The sequence below is a fragment of the Periplaneta americana genome, chromosome 13 (assembly GCF_040183065.1).
Source record: "Periplaneta americana isolate PAMFEO1 chromosome 13, P.americana_PAMFEO1_priV1, whole genome shotgun sequence".
Taxonomy (NCBI): Eukaryota; Metazoa; Arthropoda; class Insecta; order Blattodea; family Blattidae; genus Periplaneta; species Periplaneta americana.
Window position 1 is genome coordinate 155,676,365 of NC_091129.1, and position 22,570 is coordinate 155,698,934.

Here is a 22,570-nt window from a genome sequence, read left to right on the forward strand (position 1 = left end):
CAGACCTTGCACCCTGCGATTTTTTTCTATGGGGGTTTCTTAAGGCTGAGGTGTTCAAACATCGGCCGAGGACTTTGCCAGACCTAAGAAATGCAATACAGGAAGAAATTGGTCTTATTCCCCAAGAAATGCTAACTTAGAGTGATGCAGAATTTCCGAAGTCGCATTCAACAATGCATTGATAGTGAAGGACACCACTTGAGAGACACGTTAGTCAAAAAATGAAAAATTCCCACTGTTAAGATACCATTCATATTAATAAAGTTTCCTTATTTTGATCCACCTGTTTTTTATTTAAACTTTAAATTAGGGAGGATGTTTTGCGGCACCCTTTATTAAGATTATAAAATCATTCTTTCCTGCATCAATTCTCTTTTAAATTAAGACATTCAGAATTCTCAATCAAAATAATGTTTATATGCATTTAGTTTAAAAATACTCTTTTTGTATCAACTGTCTTTTTTTTTTCAAATATTAGAGCGTTTAAAAGCTCAACACATTAGTAATTACATTTAACTGTACAATATTTTGTTTTATAGAACAAATTTGAGAATTAGATTTGCAACAGTTAGCTCCATTAACATACAAACAGAGATTTATTACGATAAATACATTATATACAACATGAATTAGATAAATGACTAAGATTCTCACCTTGACTGCAGAGAAAACGTCAAATCCAGGGCTTCCAAGTTCACCTTTCTGTCCCTTTTCACCTGGTCTGCCCTAGAAAGAGTGGGGTGCTGGTCATTGAGAGAAAGTAACATATATCAGCAATATAGGCATATTAAGTATTATTTTAATAGGCTATGTTAATATTTTAGTAAACTCTCTGGCATTCTTTGTCTTGTAGTAAGTTTCATTTTCTGGATTTCATATTATAGGGGAGACTTTCGTACCTTTAAACACTTTTCATATTTTATTTATTTTTTTTTTTAATTTTGGAAATGAAATTTTTTAAATGAAAAAAAAAAATGCTTGAAATAATTATTGAAGATTCCTTTACAACTTCCTGTATACATCTTCCTGTTTTACAGATCTATTAAGGATGGAAAAAATAAAATGAAGGGATATTTAATGTGTTCAAAGGTACAACAGGTTCATGTACCTTGGAACATACCCTCTTGTAAGTTGGAACACATGGAATATAGGTGGGAATATAGCTGTAAAAACTGACAATCATATTTAAAATGTATTTGCCATCATAAACCAGAGCAGGCTTCTCTGATTGAGATTTTATTTCCTGGAGGAGCAATAACTGCTTGAACAGCTTTCTTCAAGGCATCCGAATCAATTGGGGACCTCTTTAATTCCAGACTTACTTCGTGACATAATCTTAAAATAAAACAAAAACAAAAACCGATAGTATCGTATACTTTGCAACATGTTGCATGGTACAAAATGTTTTGTGTTCAAAGGTACAAGAGGGTGCACTTTTAAATAAATAGGCTATGGCTCCCAAAACTAGAGATTCGAATAGATTATGGAAATTAAAATATGTTATTACTCACCACATGATAGGGAACACACTGTACTTGAAAGATATTAACAAATACAATCTGGTTTTGTGTTAGAAAACATATATCGATGAACGAAATGTTTACTTTTGTACTAAAAAAACTTCTTTTTTTCCACGGAACTCACACTTTGCATAAATCAAACCGAAACTACGACCAGAGATACTTAACAGTTTTCTCTACAATCTACTTCAGTTTGGGTCCTCTAGGTAGCAGCAGAAATTAAAAAAAAAAAAAAAAAAACGAAAAATGTTCAAAAGTACACTATGCTAAAGGTACAACAGTCTCCCCTAACTCTCATATAACACAGTCAAATGTTAATGACGAAATACAATTTTGTGCGAGCACGAAGACGTTAGCATGAAAATTTTATTAGAAAATTACTCTGCTAAGGAATATTTGCTTAGTTTAAAAGAATATTGCGATTTTTTTCAGCTATTTGTATTGTAACCTATTGTCAGATGTTATTCTTTTCAATAATACTCATTTTTTGTTTTGAAGACTTTCTAAATAATCTTCAAAATAACCTGTTTGTGTGAACTTCCATTTTTTTATTTTGAGGACTTTTCCATTGCCTGTCTCTCGAATATATACGTTCTAATGATTTATGATTCGTCCTTAAACTTTATACTTTATTTCTTAATTCGTCTGTTAGAGGCCTTGTTATTACACCAGGTTCTACTGAATGATCGGTAATTACGTACATTAAACTGGTACACGGCATGCTACACAGCAAAAAAAAAAAATTAATATAAACGTAGGCCTATAGCCGAAAGTGCAGCGTTAACACGCTAATGACAATAGAAAATCAGAACAAAGATAACTTGCTATTTCACACGATATCTATGTAATTTACACGGATAGTGGGACATTACACTATATAGGAGGTGTTGGAAATGTCCACAGTACATTAAACTCGAATCGTCTTGCGTCATGATGGTCGTGTGCGTTTGAAGATGTTTGATGTATTCCGGATCATATTTCTCGCATCCACTATTGCATTCAACAGGTGTTCCTTGATTGTGTGACGTTGGGAGTATACAGTACTCTTCATGTAACACTACAGCAAAAGTCACAGGACGTCAGTCGGGCGAACGCGCCGGGCATGGAATAGGTCCATTGCGTCCAATCCATCTGCCTGGATATGGTTTCCCATTGTTCCAGACTACAGTCTCTAACACCAAGTGTAGCATGTCTCCTGTGGGTTTAATACTGCTTGACGACTATTGCAGGGCCCACCACGACCGTCAAGCAATGTTGCCATATCTTGTTAAAGCGGTTCCGGTTGTAATTTATATGAAATAATTTGTTTGTTTGCACTTTAACCACTTTAATGTACATAATTATCGATCGAACATCCTATATAAAAGAAAAGAAAATTGTACAGAATTGTACAGAAACTTGACTGGAACTTTATGCTTCTTTTTTGTAGCATGACATCCAGACGGAAGTTTCGAATTAATTTCAATGATCGAACAAAAAATAGAACCCTGGCCTATCAACTGCGTTTATAAGACAACATTAAAATTAATATCTCCTAGGCACAGTTTTCAAAATTCATATATTGTATATGCATGAGCACATTTTTTTTTTGGAGAGGCAATAATGTGCAGGGATTTCAATTACAAATAAAGGAAGGATTCATTTCCGGTCCTACTCCTCTTCCTCACGTAGAATCACTTACGAATAATTTTTAATTGGTTTATTTTACTAAGTTTTATCAACTGATAGCTATCTAGCGTCTAAATGAAATAAAGGTAACAATGCCAGCGAAATGAGTCCAGGGTCCAGCGCCGAAAGTTACCCAGCATTTGCTCTTAATGGGTTGAGGGAAAACCCTCAATTAGGTAACTTGTTCCAACAAGAATTTGAACCCGGGACCGAACGTTTCACCACCAGACATGTTAACCATTACTCCACAGCGGTGGACCTGAATCAATTTAAAAATTAATCTAAAACTACTGTATCAATACTCCCATGAAATTGAAAACGAAAGTATTATAGAAACTTTAGTTGAAGAAATCAGTTACTTGACTTCTAAAAGTGATACAGAAATTTTTACTACTACAGCATTAAGAACTACAGAATATGTAGCACAGGTGTTATTTTTTTAATTATTTTGTACATACCGTACTCGTATTTACCATTTGTGAATTCTGGTTGTTGATTAGCAGTTGTGAGTAACTTTTATTTACTTCTAAGTTTACATTTTTTTTTCCAATGGCAGGATTTTGGCGTAGTTTCATTAATCCATACGACCTCTTACTTCCCAGTATCGCTCGCATTTACTGGATTATCTTATAGCCATGCAGCGTGCAATATGTTTGAGTTTAATGTTTAATTATGTAAGTTTAATATAGACATTGTGGTATTGATGGGCTTTAGACGTGCGTAGCATCAATGCCTCCTCGAACACAAAACCAGAGAGTAAGGCCGTGTCTGAAAGCTCAAGTCTATACTATACACTAATGAGTAGCAGCTAGCTGATTAGTAAACTATACGCAAGGAGGCTTTGGATATATACGATGCTTGAATCACGGCCTTCATAGACTATTTTACTTAAAACTGTGAAGTCACGGTACAGCACTGAATTAAGAAGGCAGTGTCCTAATACATTTTCGTTACGAGTTACGTGAAAAGATAAGGGCTTAAAATATTGTAGTATTTATAAAATGTTGTAAAGATAACGGAGTATCAATCTCAATGTTGAAACTTAATGTATTGTTCTACATTTTATTTCCAAAGAATCATCAGATTTTATAGCTCCAATTGCTGATGAGGCATCCATGTTTGTTTAGTATACAAGTCACCAATCAAGCAAGGATTTTCGTTTACTAACTACTACGAAATTGATTGCTATGCGCTATGTAGCTTTGCATCATGACTTCTGTCGTCACATCCGTCTTTTTAGACGAATATAGCTTTGAGACACGGCCTAATATTCGCAACAATGAATGGTATCAAAACTCTTGGAATGTTAAAATGTGAATAGAAATTATAGAAGTCGCATTTATTCCATTAATTAGAGTGTCAAAGTTGTTTAATAAATATTTTATAACACTTCTCAAAGAAGATAATTATGACCATCTGAAAGTATCGAAATTAATAGGTCTAATATACAGGGTTATCAAAATTAATAGCGAAAACTGAAACGGTTGACAGTATACGATAATAGAAGTAAAAAAGTTACCAGTAAACATGGGTCCGCAAACAAGCCGTTTGCGAGATAATTGCTTCTATATTTATTGTTTATATATTTATGTATTACATATTATAAGAGTAATTTTCATTGTTTCTGTGTTATTTTTATTCTTTATGCCTCTCTGCTTGAAACACTAACAGAAAATTTCCTCTAGTTTGTGGACTGATGCTCACTAAGAAAATGTATTTTACATAATAAGTTGATGAAGCAAATGAAGGTTAACTATTTCAGTGTTTAAATAATGAAATTTATACTGATATCTACTCGATAAAATTGAACATGCTGTATGTTTACATGTTTGATGGAAGTTAACATTGCTGTGATCATTTTAAAATATTGCTAGACCAAATGCATAACGTCACATTTGTGTTCTAGGAGGCACTGGTAGTTCTTTATTATTGGTTTTTTTTTTGTGACTTAGAAAATAATCATCAACAGCTACAATGACGTACGTACACTAACAGCCACAACATTAGTATACTAATGAGAAAGCATTTACTTTTACTTAATATGTTTAATGTTTTATGTCTCCTAGCCGTATATTCGATAATAATTTCATTAAGGTGCTATGACGTGATTTAGATGAGTGGATATCAATTTACGGACATGTGGATATCACGATAAAAGAAAAAAGTCCACAGGAAGATAACGAGAGAAACGCCTTCTATCCTTTTAAAAATTTTTTCTTTTTATTATAGATTATAGGTTATAAATTTACTTAACTTATCTTTGTATCTATTTATATTTAGGTACTGGTATTTTGCTGACATTTTTATAACTATACAGTATTTATATTATTGATATGTCACTAATTAATTTTGAATCTTGAATGTGTGTGCTAAATGAATGAACGAATTAATAAATGAATGAATGAATATATCGTTTCAGAAATTTTGGACCCAAAATGTATAATGCTTTAATTAGAGCTTACCCTGAGCTAAGTACACTTAACACACATATTGTAGATTTAAGAAACAAATCAGATTAATTATTTAATTGTTTAAGCTAATTGAGTTAAAAATTGATACTCTAATATTTATGTACTTTTGTATTTTCTATTTGTATATAGACCCTATTATTACATGCTGTATTATTTTACCATTTATTAATGTTATTGTGCTCAATGAACTCTCTTAATTTTGTGATATATTTTGTATAACTGATCTGAACTGCGTCCGAGCACGAGCTTCTGCTCTTTCGGGCAGCAATGCCTAATGTAGCTCAAGTGTAAAGTATTAAAAAAAAACATCATTTACAGGGTGTTTCAGAAATAAGTACTTTTTATGGATAATAGGTTGGCTCTAGGCATCATTTTAAGGTCAATTTGGTTGTACGTATCACCAATGTCGTCATTGCGTAACCTGAAGGATATGCAGCCCATAGTGTCGTGGTATGTGACTGGGGAATGAAAGAGGGAACAATACAGAGAACTTTTTAAACTATTGCAGTAGTGTGGGGTGCTAAGCACATATCTAAAGAAGAAAGAAGGCGAAAAATCAGTTTTTATTCAAATTTACTGGACAGTATCTCATACTAAGTGTTCAAAGTATCCGGCATTGCCTTGATTACAAACTCAAATCGTCGAACCACGGTCCGTTGGACGTTGAAGAACACTTCATGTGCTTAATATCGGACATCACCTGCAGCAGTGGCAATTAGCGCTGTTGTTTGTTCCCGGGGTATTTATAGGCTTCTGATACACGAGAGCCTTCATTTGACCCCACAAATAAAAATCAAATGGCATGTGATCATATAAACCTTTAACGATAGTTGATCAAGAAAAAGCAAATCCAGGACATATCCGTTGAGAAGAGTAATACATCACAACATGAAATGAGCAGTCAGCTGATAAACTGCAGAGAGGTGGCATGCCTGTGTGAATAAACGAAAGTAGACCTGTAAGTGCTTTGCTGGCTGCCTATTTCCAGGTGGATAGACGACAACGGCATTGCATAGTGCCGAAATTACGTGCCGGACACCTTATGTTTGCTCACTTAAAATGATAGCCTAGATCTAGCCAATTATTCCTAAAAAATATGTATACTTATTTCTGAAACACTCTGTATAAACCATGAGCGTAAAGGCACTCACTTTCCTTGCACTGCGTATAACTCTTGTTGAAGCAAAACTCAGCGAAACAAACTTCTGACTTTTTCTAGCATGTTTCTGTGAATGTTTCCCTTTGTGATATTATGTCCATGATTTTTAATAGGGCTCCTCTTATGTTTGGTCTGCTAATCCTCTACTTATTAAACGTTCCGTAGGAGTATGATTCACCGAAATTATAGTAATCTAGACATTAAAAATGAAATTAAAGACAAAAATATTGAAGAAATAAAACTGAATTAAGGGTTGGGGTTTGAGGGTTGTAATTTTTACAGGGTATGTTTCCATTAAGTACTTACTGGATCTCCTTTCGGACCATCCAGCCCAATCGGCCCCTAAAAATAAAAAAAGAATTTCAATTGAGAAATAATATAATATAAATACAATTGTCTTACAACTTAATATTCTTAATCTTAAGAAGCAATTGGCTAGAATTTTTATAAACAAATTGTTATTGTAATGCTTTCAGTCTATCACTTTCTTAATATTTTTAAAAATAAAAAGCTTTATATCATAAATATATTTAGATATAGGCCTATTTGCTCTGTAATGCATCCTTCTGTTATACCATAGTGAAGAAAAAGTATTTCATATCTGTTAATTGACTATCAAAATTTAAAACAACCTCTTGATTGAAGAATTTAACATACTTAGTACAAGTTATATCAAAATAAAAACTGCAGTAGCTTTCTGAACAATTAGGGATCACTTCGTTCTATTAGTTGTTTTATACAATATAGTGTGCTAGGAATTAGTTCTATTTGTTTCAAAACAGTAGCAACATTGTATTTTAAATAAACATTTTTATGCAGTGGCATACCCAACTCGGAAATAAAAAATTTCATACGTCATGTATACAGAGTTACTCGTGTCTTCCGTGAATAGCAGATTTTGTTACGTAACCGAAGACACCTGATTGTTATTGCACTTAATTTATCTGGGTACACCACTGATTCTTTGAATGTGACTTTGCAGTTTAATCTAGCCAAGAATTTGAAGGATATAACCCATGTTAATTTCTGTAAGTAAATGTTAGACAACTGGTTAAGTAGCACGAGCAGTGCAAGATATAAAATACCCAGGAAACACCATAAATCGAATGCGCATACATTGAAAGGTCTAGGAGAAGAATCTGTATTTTAATTACATTTTTACTACGAACAAAATTAATTCTGTTAATATGAGGATTATTCCGTGTCATCTTAATGGATTCAAGATTTTGAAATTAGACATTTATTTGAATACATTTATTGTCTGAAATTAATATTTTTTACGGTAAAAGACGTTTTGCTTTGCGAGTCTGTTTTTGACTTCTATAACAAATTGTTAACAAATCTTAATTGGTGTCCTTAAAATACCTATTTGGATCAATTCAATTTCTGCGTAATGAAAATTTTGTGTAAAGTCGATTATCGACAAATAGATTTCATAAAAAATATTTAAATTGACGATGGATATTTAAGCAATATGCAGATGAAATTTCAGTTAGGAACTTTTGTTATGTACAGTGCGTACATTTTATCTTTCCATATTCAATGTGTGCAACTGCGCTTCCGCTCTATATCCTTAAGCGTTGAAAGATAAAATGTATGCACTATATCTGTGGTAGTATAATACCAGCAGGAGACAAAAGTCACATTTATTTTTATTGAAAATATCGGTAGGTACCGAATTACATCAGCCTCTTAATTTTGCACACTTAAAAACTTGAATAAAAACTAAAAATTCTAATCGATTCCTCTAATTCCTTCAAAAAGCGTTAAATTAATGTTTCTACACAGATATCTATCAAAAGTTTTAATAGGCTATGTTAATACATACGATGAAAGAGTAATGGAACGGGATTTGAACCCGGGTTTTCAGCTCTAGTGCTGATGCTTTATCCACTAAGCCACACCGGATACCCACCCCGGCGTCGGACAGAATCGTCTCAGATTAAGCTTCAACTCTTGGGTTCCCTCTAGTGACCGCCCTCTGCACTACGTCATAGATGTCTATGAACGTAGGTCCGAAGTCCACACATGTGCTGAGGTGCACTCGTTATGAGTGACTAGTTGGCCAGGATCCGACGGAATAAGCGCCGTTTAAATCACGAAGTGATTTACGCATATCATATATATTATTTTAATGTATCGAAGTACATATGATATTTCCATGCAGATATTCTGCGTCATCATACGATGAAAACCCGGGTTCAAATCCCGGCGCCGGAGAGAATTTTTCTCCGTTCCATTACTCTTTCATCGTATAAAATTAATTCTATTAATATGAGGATTATTCCGTGTCATCTTAATGAATTCAAGATTTTGAAATTAGAAATTTATTTGAATACATTTATTGTCTGAAATTAATATTTTTTACGGCAGAAGACGTTTTGCTTTGCGATTCTGTTTCAGACTTATATAACAAATTCTTAACAAATCTTAATTAGTGTCCTTAAAATACTTATTTGGATCAATTCAATTTCTGCGTAATGAATATTTTGTGTAAGTTCGATTATAGATAAATAGATTTCATAAAAATTAATTAAATTGATGATGGATATTTGAGCTATATGCAGGTGAAATTTCAGTTAGGAACTTTTGTTGTGTACAGTGCGTACATTTTATCTTTCCATGTTCACGTATGTGCAACTGCGCTGTGCGCTGAAGCTCCCGTTCTATACCCTTGAGCGTGGAAAGATAAAATGTATGCACTTTATCTGTGGTAGTATAATACCAGTAGGAGACAAAAGCTCACATTTATTTTTATTGAAACTATCGGTAGGTAACAGATTACACCATTCTCTTAATTTTGCACACTTAAAAACTTGAATAAAAACTAAAAATTCCAATCGATTTCTCTCCTTCAAAAAGCGTTAAATTCATGTTTCTAGATATCTATCAAAAGTTTTAATATCTTAACATAGTTCCGCGTCTTGAGAAAGTTTAGAGTTTTCATAGTCTTCGCAACATTGCCGTGAAGTGTTTCCTATTTCCCTGATTCAAGTATCAGATATCGCCGCATTCTTGTCTGAATATGGTAAACCTGCCAGTATGTTAATGTGGAATTGAAAGAGAAGATTTAGAAACAAAAAACATTACAGATGAAACGAAATGGGCCAATGTAATACGTACTCTTAAAGGAGTAAAGTTTCGTAGCTGTTTATTTTGTTTTAATTCTTTTAAAACTGCAGGAGTAGAAAGCTAATCAATGCAGGTCTACAGCTAGAGTATTGGCATTTTTACTAGGTCCATAATAATCTGTATGCAGTTCGTTTCCTGGTTACCAATCATAACAGATGTTCACTTTTTTATCCTGATTAAAAATGAGATTAATCTTTTCCTTGCAGCGTCCATTCCACGTCGTATAAACAAATGACTACTCCTAAATGAAAAAAAAAATCATACGGATTTTATCAATACATAGGCTGTAAGAAAATAATATACTTATTCTTTTCTTAACTGATTAGCACGCACATAACGAACAGTTTAGTATGGCTATTTCGTTTATATGACGTCATTTAATTTTGGACCAATGAAGTGTAATGAAATTTTGAATTCCAACCAATCACAGTCATACATCGCGATAATTTTTGCAGCTCGATTTATCACTATCAATTTACCGCATGGTCTTCTTTTGTTTAGTCAGTGTCGCCAACTGTTTTCCCGTAAATCGATGAGCATGAATCCATTGTACTAAATAAAGTGCGAAATCCTACTTCCACATCTACATCTTCATCTTCTAATTTCATGTCCGTCGTATGTAAAGAAAATTACACTCTTTCATAACAATTGTTCATTTAATTAATGTAGCTATTAATCAGGTTATTTGTAATTATATTATAAAATGTTTAAATTAAATTATTTCAGCAGATAATGAAAATGTATTTGTTATAATAACAAGAGAAAAGCGCAGTACATGTAATTAACATTGTTAAACCTGTATTTCGCTTTTCTCAATTGGTATTACTGAATAACAACCAATTTATTTATTGCAGTAATCGATATTCATCTATTTCGACTTCACAATGTCTGAATAGGTTAAGAATTCATAAGTGTACAATTAATAACATTTTATGAGCGAATTTGAGGGATATATTATTTACATTTTTATTTTATTCACGAAATAGTCCTAATAAATGTCACTTGAGATCTGAGATTACCCAGATAAAGCCACTCGCTTTTTTCGTGGATTTATCGGGGAATCTCAGACCTCTTGTGACATTACTATAGAAAATTTTATTATTTCAAAATTAATCACACGGAAATACATATACTGGGTGTTCATTTCAAAGTGTGTCATGACGTCACTGTTGTTGGGTCACCGATTTGAAGCGAGTTTCAGCTTATATGTTAGAGAAGTTGCCTATTATTTAAGGCGTTCTTCAATCTGAACTTGAGAACTTGTACGGTATAACTTGAACGTCGTAGCAACAGATGGCGGTCTGTACGGTCTGTGTGCTACCATAACCTCTTTCGAACTGTGTTTTGCGCCGGCAAGTCGTACGCAGGGTATTTGTTATCATCGGTTGCGTACGGTAACATTCCACAACACAAATCAAATGCTCCGTGTCCATGTTGACCGTCGAAGTTAATGGTAACAAATACGTAAGTAATCGTCTTAACCCTCTCCCCATATCCCGACAGTACGTATTTCCAAACAGTTCACATTCCTGCCACTACCGGCGTTACCGTACGTATCGGTACGTACTCTTCAGAATGAACGCCGTACTTGCTAGGCAACTTCTCTACCTCATAGGTTATACACCTCTGCGGAAGTGTAGGAAGATTGAATTCTCTAGGCTCATCGGCTAGCCACAGGACGGTATATAGCAAGCCATGACACATTTTGAACTGAACACCTAGTAGAATATGTAAATTTCATTACGCCAAAATATTCACATTTTAAAAGCATAATTACTTGATTATTCGTATAATTTTTAGCTAGACCTTTCAATTAATACACTGAGATTAACAGAAAGACACAACTAAACAAAAGCAACTTATACAAAGTCTCTACAAGCCATTTAGACACTAAAGTCCAGAGATCAATATGCTTCCAAATATTAGGTGTTATTGTGAATAATAGGTTAGTTGTTAGTATGAGTTACTAGTAACTGGTGATACACTAGCAGCACAGCGAATAGGAGTACCCAGTCCCTGAAAGAGGGAGGACGTCGTGCTGGAAACACAAGAGAGAAACAAAGAAAGCATTAGACAAGAATTAAGGCCATATTTAACCGCCACGCAGGATTCATTTCAGGAACATTTTAATTATTTTCTTACTCCGCTTAAAGTACATTCAAATTGAATGTATTTTTCCTTCTATGCTAATGTATAGCTAGCAATTAAAACTACGTACCCCTCTCCCTAACTTCAGTAAATTTTTAGGATGTTCTTCTGAAAGCGTCGTTAAAAGTTTTTATTACACCGAGTAAACTTTTCATTATTTATAGTTCTTCCTTGAAAACTGTGCTTAGGGGATTTACCTTCTTGTAATTGCAACGGACTTCTGATTACTCGATAGGCTACTGATTGTTTTATTTTACAGTTCAGAGACCGTACGCAAATTAAGTAAAAGTCATGATTTGCGGGCACAGTTATAAAGGACAATCAAATACTTGTTAGAGTTTTTTTAAGGAGTTAGGTACAGCTTACAGCAATAAAATTTTTGGAAATATTCAAATTTCTTTCCCCTATTACTGTAACTTGCACATTAATGAAAATTGGTATGTGTAAAAATACTGTCCTTCTGCTATATGAAGGAAATACTTTTACGATTTAAAAAAAAATACTTATTTTTTTTTTTTCGAAATTCAAAATGTTGGCAGTTCACTGTGCAGTGATGAAGCTTTTCTCTCATAACTCATAAACTTGTTACCTTTTTCACGTTCTCTCTCTTTTATTTTATTGCTGAAATTCATGTTTACAGTGTAATACTCTTTCAACAACATTCCTTAATAAATAGTAATATTTTTTTTTTATTTTTTGTTAGAAGAAAATACTGATATTTGACCATTTTTAAATGAATTTATTTTCTAGCAGACAATCTATCAAAGTAGAGAAGTGATATTGGAACATATTGTATATATGACATGCATAAATATACATAAAAATTTCACCAAAGAATGTTGGATAGTTTTTTAGTTATGTGGGAAACGCTTCATCAGTGCACAGTGAACTGAATTTTGAAAAAAAAAGTAAATAATTTTTTTTAAATCGTAAAAATATATTTTTTTCATATAGCAGAAGAACAGTGTTTTACACATACTAATTTTCGCTAATGTACAATATACAGTAATGGAGGAAAAACATGTTGAATATTTCCAAAATTTTATTGCTGTAAGCTGTACCCAACCCCTTAAGGGAGATAAATTTCTAAGCTTTTTGTAACTCCTAAATATAACTTTCAAAAATGAATTTGTACATATTCTGTTTAATATCACGCTCAACAATGTCAAAGTCCCAAAACATATTTACTTTTCGAAACTGTTTGGTTATAGATCCATACTTAATTTTTTTTTTTTTCGAAAGTTTCTAGCACTACCGGCCGATTTCAGCAACGTTTGTTAGACTTCGCTTGACGGATGTCAAGTCCACAATAGTCAGTTTTCTAAAGATTCACAAGAATCGTTTCATCATATCGATCAACAAATTTATATATATATATATATATATATATATATATATATATATATATATATATATATATATATATATATTTGAACTGGTAATGGAAATTACGGGAAAACGGCTGAACGGATTTTAATAAATGACCCCTCATTTTGAAGCTTGGAACTCAAAGTTTTTCAGAAAAATAGTAGTTTTCAGTGAAATGTCAATTTTGCAACATAATTTTCCTATTTTCCAAAATCCATCTGTCGTCAGTTTTGAGAACTAGCTAATTGTATTTCAGAATAAAACAAAACACACACTACAGTAAACAATATTACACGAAGGCCATGACCTGCTGACATATTTAGAGCTCAAATTAAATTGGTTATTAAAAACTTAACTTACTAAAAATAATTTACAGGTTCGATTCTGTGGTGTATAATTTCTGGGTACAGCTGTGTATTGGATATTAAAAACTACAAAACTTGAGGTGGTTTGATGGCATTATTACCATTAGAAATGAAATTATTGTAGTTAATGCCATAATGCCATGATGTGACTATTTTTCATTAATTATACATATTAATGCTATATTGATAATATGAAAGTGAAACGTTTTGGGGTTATATAAGTAGATATAGAGAATAACTTAAATAAGATTTTGATTTCTACGTAAGATAATTATATTATTAAAAATCAAATATTTTTATACTTATTAATCAAGTGGGGTTCGGTCTTTTGCATATATTTAATGGCGGTGTGGTGTAGATATTTATATCCGTGGTTCTCTTCAGTATTGCCTAGAGAGAGAGAGTATGTTTCATTATTATGGAAGAAAATAACTTTGAGAATGTCTGGTATTCTTCATTGAAAATAAATCCAAAAAATGTTTATTTGAACATCTAATGAACTTAGTTTGCAGCATTTGCTGCACAAGCCACTAGTATTTCTCTACTCTTGGCTCGATAAAAAACGATGTAATTTTCAATATTGATTCTTTCTGTAAAATTATAGCATTTTTCAAAATAATAAAACATATTGGCATAAAACTCACAAAAAAGCTAATATAACTATTAAAGAAAACAGTGTCATCTATGTAATGCCATTGTATGTAATTGCAACATTCCAGGATTTTGAAAATAATGTCCTTTGATGTGCATGGGTTAAAGAAAAAAAGGAAGAAGTAGACTTACGGGAAAAAGAAAAAAAGGAAGCCATAAAGTATAAGTAAAAAAGGAACAGATGCATTATAGGACCCACCCTAAATATAAAAATAAGCTAAGCCACAAAAAAAGATCAACGGAAGTTGCGTTTCGATCAATTAAATGATCGTTATATATTGTTTTCATTATGTTGCCAACCAATCAATATTGTTGTAAATTAGTTTGATCATAATCATGGCGGCAATTTCGAATGCTATAGTTAAATATAAGAAAGAAGCGGATCAAATTCTCCCTCTTGATTTAAAATGTAGGCCTGGAAATGGAAATTATGGAATTATAAATAAGTTGTAAACTTTTTAGTAGCTTTATCCATGAATAAAGACATGTAGGCTATGTTTATGATTTTTTATGCGAATGTAGTTTACTTAGGAGTGAAATGTTTTGCGAAACATGCAATCCTGGGATGAGACTGAAGAAATTTAAAGGTGAACGAGATGAACTCCTGTGGAGATGTCATTGGAAATTACAAGGTATCGAATGATAGACACAGGAACGCCATATCGTAGCACTTTGTGAAATCACTGGGATAACGGAGAAGATGAAACGGAACATCTCCAGTGAAGTCCACGGTAAAATGCTAATTTTACACCAATTCTGTTTTTAATTCTTTGGTCCAGGGAAAATACTAGTAAAATGTGTTTTTGTGAAAGACTAGTATTTTCTCTGGACCAAAAATGCAGTATAAATTGAGTAGAATTAGTATTTTATAATATATTATGAAGATGACTAATATGAACTTAATTTTATTGTAGTATTAATACCAATGTTGTATTGTTTGAAAGTTTAATGTTACTGTGTTTAAAGTTTAGCTTTGGTTTGTATCTTTAACTATATTTTGAATAAAATTTAATATGTTGTATAACAAAGGTGACTAATATGAGCTTAATATCATTGCTGTTGGTTTTATTAAATTATACATGTTTATAGTACTATGTATTTAGTATTGTTAAGATGGCATACTTGATATAATAATCGAAAATATACAATGTATAATCGATACTATGGAATACTCGGGGTGGGTCCTATAATGCATCTGTTCCGTAAAAAAACGTAAAATTTACGAGAAAAACGTAAGATCTGGCAACCCTATGGTGAAAACAGCCGGCGTAAAAAAAACCTAAGAACGACCGAGTTTAATTACTATAGTTGTGCTTATTGGAACTCTTCTAAACTTCGGAGTTAGAAGTTCTGTCAATTTGTTTTTTGCAATTCTGGCTTCAAGTGCAGAAAATTGTACAAATTCAGTATAGCCTACGTCTTGTAATCAAAAGTCTGTTGCAGGACACATGCGGAGCAATTCTGCCTCGCGTAGGTGTATGACAATACAATCCTCTCGTTAAAATATTTTACCACTGCAGACAATGTTGCGTACAATAAAACACTACAACGTATTACAAAATGAAAACCAACCGGAAAGCCCGGGTATCCCCGCAGTCCTCCCAGTCCCTGGAACAGAAGAATTAATTTACATTCACCAAAAGTAGAGCCTACCTTCCAGGCATTAAACGCGATTAGTTCTTGTAACGAAGCCGCTGTTATCAAGCTTACTCATGCATTCACAATCAGTAAACTACGCAAACAGTGATTTATTACTCATTTCTAGCGGCCATTGCTATTCTTACGTCGTTTGTTTCAGTTGGAGTTTCATAGCAACAACTGGAAACAACGATCGCAGACCTGCACCAGTTATATATGAACAGCTGCAGGGAAGAAAATGATCCGACACGTCTAGTCGTAATCCAGGATAAACAATGCCCTTTATTCTTTATATGAAGAACGTGAAAGAGGATCTGTTATGAAGCATAAACCGGAATAACAAACGCTGGAAATAGCATTAAAGCAAATAAACTTATTATAAGACGCAACTTCTGAGAAAAGAGGGTCTGACTGCAGTCGGTGTGGGCAATGGTGAGCCCAGAATTTCTGATTTGGGAAGGGCATTGTTGTGATTAGAACTTAATGTACCTAGATAACATGTAAGCAAGAACATTGCAATTTATGAAGTTTTTGTGTCTTTATCTCAAAATGATCTGTGCATGACTAGTCACGTTTTTGATCTCATTGTCTCAATTTATTATAAATGTATCATTCTTCGTCATATTTTACCCAATATTTACCTACAATTTTTTTTAGTTCTTTATGCTCGACCATGCCGAAATGTAGTAATTATACACCTGGTAGCAGCCCTTTAATGGATCTCATTAAAGTACACCTATTCATTAAAGTTCAGGTGTTCCGCCAATCAGAAAGCACCATATGAAAGCGCAAGTATCGATTTCACCAATTGCACAATAAATAACCTACATTTGAAATAAAATCAGTTCTGTTACTATAATAATTAGCGTTAATTATAAATAATATTCAAATAAATTCAATTTGTCATCTCGTTTTTCAATGTATAATTCAATTTCAAGGTTATATCAAGATTAAAGTTTCTTTTACTCTCTAGATTATATCAAGGTCGTCGACATCTGTTTCTCGAAAAAAATCAATACATTCGCATCTGCGCACATCTCACAATTTACGAGGTAGGCTATTGCACAAGGTCAGTTCCGCTCCTCACTTAGATAACAATAACATGAATACTTATGAATAATTTCAAGTTAGAAATATGGTCGAGCATAAAAAGTCGTATGAAACTTGCCTATAATGGTAATTAAGACGCTCGTATGAAAATTATGAAACGAGCGCTGCGCTCGTTTCATAAACATACTCGCGTCTTAATTACTATCATTATATGATCGCTGCATAATGTACTATTTCCAGTCTGTCATCCAATATGGCATTATTCCGTGGGGTGGAACTTCAAACATTTCTTAAGATCCTCTAAATTGTTTACAAAGAATAATCAAAATCTGCTTTGAAAACCTACTGATTACACTTCTATACTTATCTTTTCTAAATTTAAAATCTATACGATTGAACAATATCGAAGAATAGTCACAAAAATCTAAAAAATTATACTGCATCATTTACTTGTATTTACAATACTAAGCGAAACGTTAATTTATTATTAAGAGAGAAAAAAATTCACAACGGCAGATTTAAAACACAGTATTTGTCTAGGGCCAAGATTATATAACTCCTTAATGAAAATGCATCTCAATTTTCAACATTTTTCATTATTAAGTCCAATAAAAATATTGAACATCCGTTTGTAAATTATTATATTATTTATATACATAAATGTTCTGCCCATGGGCAGGTCTTTCACTGCAAACCCAGCATTCTCCAAATTTCCTGTTTTCTGCCTTCCTCTTAGTCTCCTCATATGACCCATATATCTTAATGTCGTCTATCATCTGATATCTTCTTCTGCCCCGAACTCTTCTCCCGTTCACCATTCCTTCCAGTGCATTCTTCAGTAGACAGTTTCTTCTCAGCCAGTGACCCAAACAATTCCTTTTTCTCTTTCTGATCATTTTCAGCATCATTCTTTCTTCACCCACTCTTTCCAACACAATTTCATTTCTTATTCTGTCTGTCCACTTCACACGCTCCATTCTTCTCCATATCCACATTTCAAAATGCTTCTATTCGTTTCTCTTCATTTCGTCTTAATGTCCATGTTTATGCTCCATACAATGCCACACTCCACACAAAACACTTCACTAGTCTCTTCCTTAATTCTTTTTCCAGAGGTACGCAGAAGATCCTCCTTTTTCTATTAAAACTTCCTTTGCCATTGCTATCCTCCTTTTGACTTTCTGGCTCCAGCTCATGTTACTGCTTATAGTGCATCCTAAGTATTTGAAGCTGTCCACTTGCTCTACTGCCTCATTCAGAATTCGCAATTTTACCTTAAATATTTTTCTTGCGACCACCATGCTCTTCGTCGTGTTTGCATTTATCTTCATCCCATACTGCTCACAGCTGTCATTTAATCCAGTAGCATATCCCTTAGTATCGTCTCCTCTTCTGCTAACAACGCCATATCATCAGCAAATCTTATACACTTTATTCATCATCCTCCTACTTTTACTCCTCCCATGTTCTGAAAACAGTTCGTCACCAAATCCTCCAAGTAGATGTTGAACAGGGTAGATGATAAAGGGCATTCTTGTCGTACTCCTCTCCCTATTTCACTTCCTTCGGACATTTCTTCTCCTATCCTGACTTTGACTCGTTTCATATATAAGTTACTGAACAGCCTCCTGTCTTTCCAATCCACACTTATTTTCTTCAGGATGTCCATCAATTTGTTCCAATCCACTCTGTCAAACGCCTTTTTTAGGTCCACAAATACTATATACACTTCTTTATTCTTCTCTAGGTATTTTTCGCCGATTGTTCGTAGTAGTCCAATTGCATCCCTTGTACTTTTTCATTTTCTGAAGCCAAACTGCTCTTCTTCCAACTGTCCTTCCATCTTAGAATATAAACGTCGATTCAGTATTCGCAGGAGAATCTTCGCCGAGTGTGATATCAGGCTGATAGTCCTGAACTCCTTAGATTTCTTGGCATTATTTTTCTTCGGTATTGGAAGCAACACCGTCTCCGTAAAATCTTCCGGGCATTCGCGTTTCTCATATATTTAGTTGCATAATATCAATTTTTGTATGCCTTTTATATAGTTGGAACTACACTCGGACAAGAGTTTCGCTCATATAGGTGTTTCTGATTCTTTATATCGTATCTTCTACGTAATTTAGTATAAAAGAAATGTCAAAGTTATCACGTATCTCTCCTTTTATCCCTCCTCTACACGCAATATTAAAAGCGCAGATACACTACTTTCAAAGTGCTTCCCTCCCAATTCAGTATTTACATTAGTTATCATTAGCCTATATTTAGCTTACAACTTATCATTAGCAATTACTTCACAGATCTCTCATCACGTTTCGCTTGGAGGTAATGCAGAAGTGGAAGGCGAATCACACATCGAACAGTACTTACTTACTTACTGGCTTTTAAGGAAGCCGGAGGTTCATTGCCGCCCTCACATAAGCCCGCCATTGGTCCCTATCCTGAGCAAGATTCATCCATTCTCTATCATCATATCCCACCTCCCTCAAATCCATTTTAATATCATCTTCCCATCTACGTCTCGGCCTCCCTAAAGGTCTTTTTCCCTCCGGCCTCCCAACTAACACTCTATATGCATTTCTGGATTCGCCCATACGTGCTACATGCCCTGCCCATCTCAAACGTCTGGATTTAATGTTCCTAATTATGTCAGGTGAAGAATACAATGCGTGCAGTTCTGTGTTGTGTAACTTTCTCCATTCTCCTGTAACTTCATCCCTCTTAGCCCCAAATATTTTCCTAAGCACCTTATTCTCAAACACCCTTAACCTATGTTCCTCTCTCAGATTGAGAGTCAAGTTTCACAACCATAAAGAACAACCAGTAATATAACTGTTTTATAAATTCTAACTTTCAGATTTTTTGACAGCAGACTGGATGATAAAAGCTTCTCAACCGAATAATAACAGGCATTTCGTATATTTATTCCGTGTTTAATTTCCTCTCGAGTATCATTTATATTTCTTACTGTTGCTGCAAGATATTTGAACTTCTCCACCTCTTCAAAAGATAAATTTCCCGAACAGTATTAACATTTAATATTAGGCAAATGTGCCTTGACCAGTAATTTTTTCTGCTTCCTAAGAAGTTTATAGGTGGGGGACACTTGTTTTGACCAGCACATAACTGAACTGATGAGTGAAGTACGGAACAGAGAAATGAGAAGAATTATAATCTAAAAATGTCCGTCGAGTTAGTTCTGTGGTAGCGCGTCTGCCTCCAGATTACCCGGCCCGGGTCCGATCACCGGCGGGGTCAGAAATTTCCTTGTAAAATTTCTACCTCGGGACTAGGAGAGATGGCGATGCACAACTTCTAATCACTAAATTGTGCACTAATATGCCTGGATTAAATGCCAAATCTCTCCGCAGTCCATCTGAAGGGAAGGCATATGTCACTGTTGATAGTGATTCGTTTGTTGGATGGGGACGTTAAGCCTGGTGCTATTCGACAGGAGTAGGCTACGTGCCGGCACCGGGTTTCCCCTTCTCCCTTTCTCACCATCATCATCATCCTCGCTCATTCCCTACACTACACTTACACGAACACTTAACATACACTCACTCTAGTACACGACATAACTCTTTAAAGATACGATATTATTCTTCTCTAGTGTTAATATTATATTATATAATTCCATTGCCGCTGTAATTATATTTTAGTTCCTATTTTATTTCACTTATTTATTTTATTATTATTATTTTTTATTTTAATATTATATCTGAACTGCGACCGAGCACGAGCGCTGCTCATTCAATCTCAAATTTTGTTAATACTACTGTATCTTCTTTTTATATTTGCTTGTATTATTTTATTTCTATTTCTATTGTTTGTTTTGTAATTATATTCTTTATTCTGTATATTTAAATTTAAATAAAAATAAATAAATGAATAAATAAATAAATAATGAAAAAAAATGTATAACGTGGCCCGCCGAAGTGGTGTGCAATTTGAAAATGGATCACAGTTCTGCCATCTATCGCAGTATGGGGCATCCGAATCACGCAAAGTGAAGTGAGTAGGCATTAGACACACACACATAATCTAAAAATGTCACTTTGGGGGAGCTGGTGAATGTGTTGATAAATTATGTAAACTCCAAGTATGAAGACCATTCGTCTCACTTCGACTTTCGCTGTTCCACAGAATGAATGGGTACGTTGCTTAGTATTATTTCAGCATACACAATACATGATAACTCCTCTGAATGCAGTCATGTAGAATAGCAAAGGCCGCTTATTTACTGCACACAAAATAATAAAACTAAAACAAATTCTTACCATAATTCCTCGGTCGCCTTTTTCTCCCTTTTGTCCCTGGAAACACAGCAAACTAATAATATTGATACGTTTACATGTTGTTCTGAGTGTGTTCAACTGTTTTACACGTGAGAATGATGCGATCTGAAAATAATCTAAATAAAATTAGTAAAACACTAACACTGAAGTGCAGTCTATGTTATACAACCAAAGATCATACTAATTTATATCGGAGAGCCCACATTCTGTGTTGCTCAAGTCGGCTTATTGGTGTATGTTCAACCTCAGGTGACTGTTAGAATATGAAGCAGTACAGAGCTTGGCCTTGCGAATCCATAGTGGAAGGATATCAAGGGAAAAGGGAAAGGCCCCAGTTAAACCTTCTCCAACGCCATCTTTATCCACCACAAATTCCACTGAAACTCACCCTTTCTCAAACCGAGTGTCCGGGCGTGAAAAATATACGCTTAAGTCTAGCTGTTCCTAAACTGTGATCCGCAGACCAAAGGGGTGCGCAGAACCTAGATGAATTTTCAAATGGTATTTTATTTAAGCATACCGTACCTAAAGAATAATTAGAATAATAATATGTGCCAGATCTAGGGAACCGTGTAGGACTATTTTCAAAAAACTACATATAATTCCCATGGCTTGTCAGTATATCTTTTCATTAATAATCTTCCTCTTATGTAATCGTCAAAACTTTGTAACTAATTCAACAGTTCATAGCATAAATACACGTCAAAAATTACTTTCATACTCCATCGGCAAGTCTATCGTGCTATCAAAAAGGAGTGCGTTATATGGCAGTAAAAATTTTTAATAGCTTCCCTATCGATATAAAAAATGAAAGTCAAAACATAAGATTATTTAGGACCGAATTAAAGAAGTACCTAATTTCTCACGCCTTCTATTCTGTAGGTGAATTCATGACATTCAAGAACACTTCATGAAATTGATACTGAAACTATGTGTTGTACTAGTAGACTACATTGTAAATCTCGTCTGTATATATTTCATCTAGACTGTCACTATAAATTTAGGGTGCTATTCATAGACATTTCGCTAGCCCGGGCTACGAGCGTGCTAAATAGGATTCATATCATATCATATCATATCATATCATATCATATCATATCAT

General features: G+C 33.9%; 1 protein-coding gene across 1 annotated transcript in view; it reads right to left on the minus strand.

The window, feature by feature from the left end:
- The window catches only part of LOC138711659 (collagen alpha chain CG42342), a 135,204-nt gene that overhangs the window by 98,727 nt on the left and 13,907 nt on the right, over positions 1-22,570 (minus strand). Inside the window, exons 4-7 of the mRNA XM_069842790.1 lie at positions 21,451-21,486; positions 16,055-16,090; positions 7,125-7,160; positions 655-726 (exon numbers count right to left, since the gene is read on the minus strand). Of these exons, the coding sequence (XP_069698891.1) occupies positions 655-726; positions 7,125-7,160; positions 16,055-16,090; positions 21,451-21,486 (180 nt within the window). The remainder of the gene's footprint in view (positions 1-654; positions 727-7,124; positions 7,161-16,054; positions 16,091-21,450; positions 21,487-22,570) is intronic.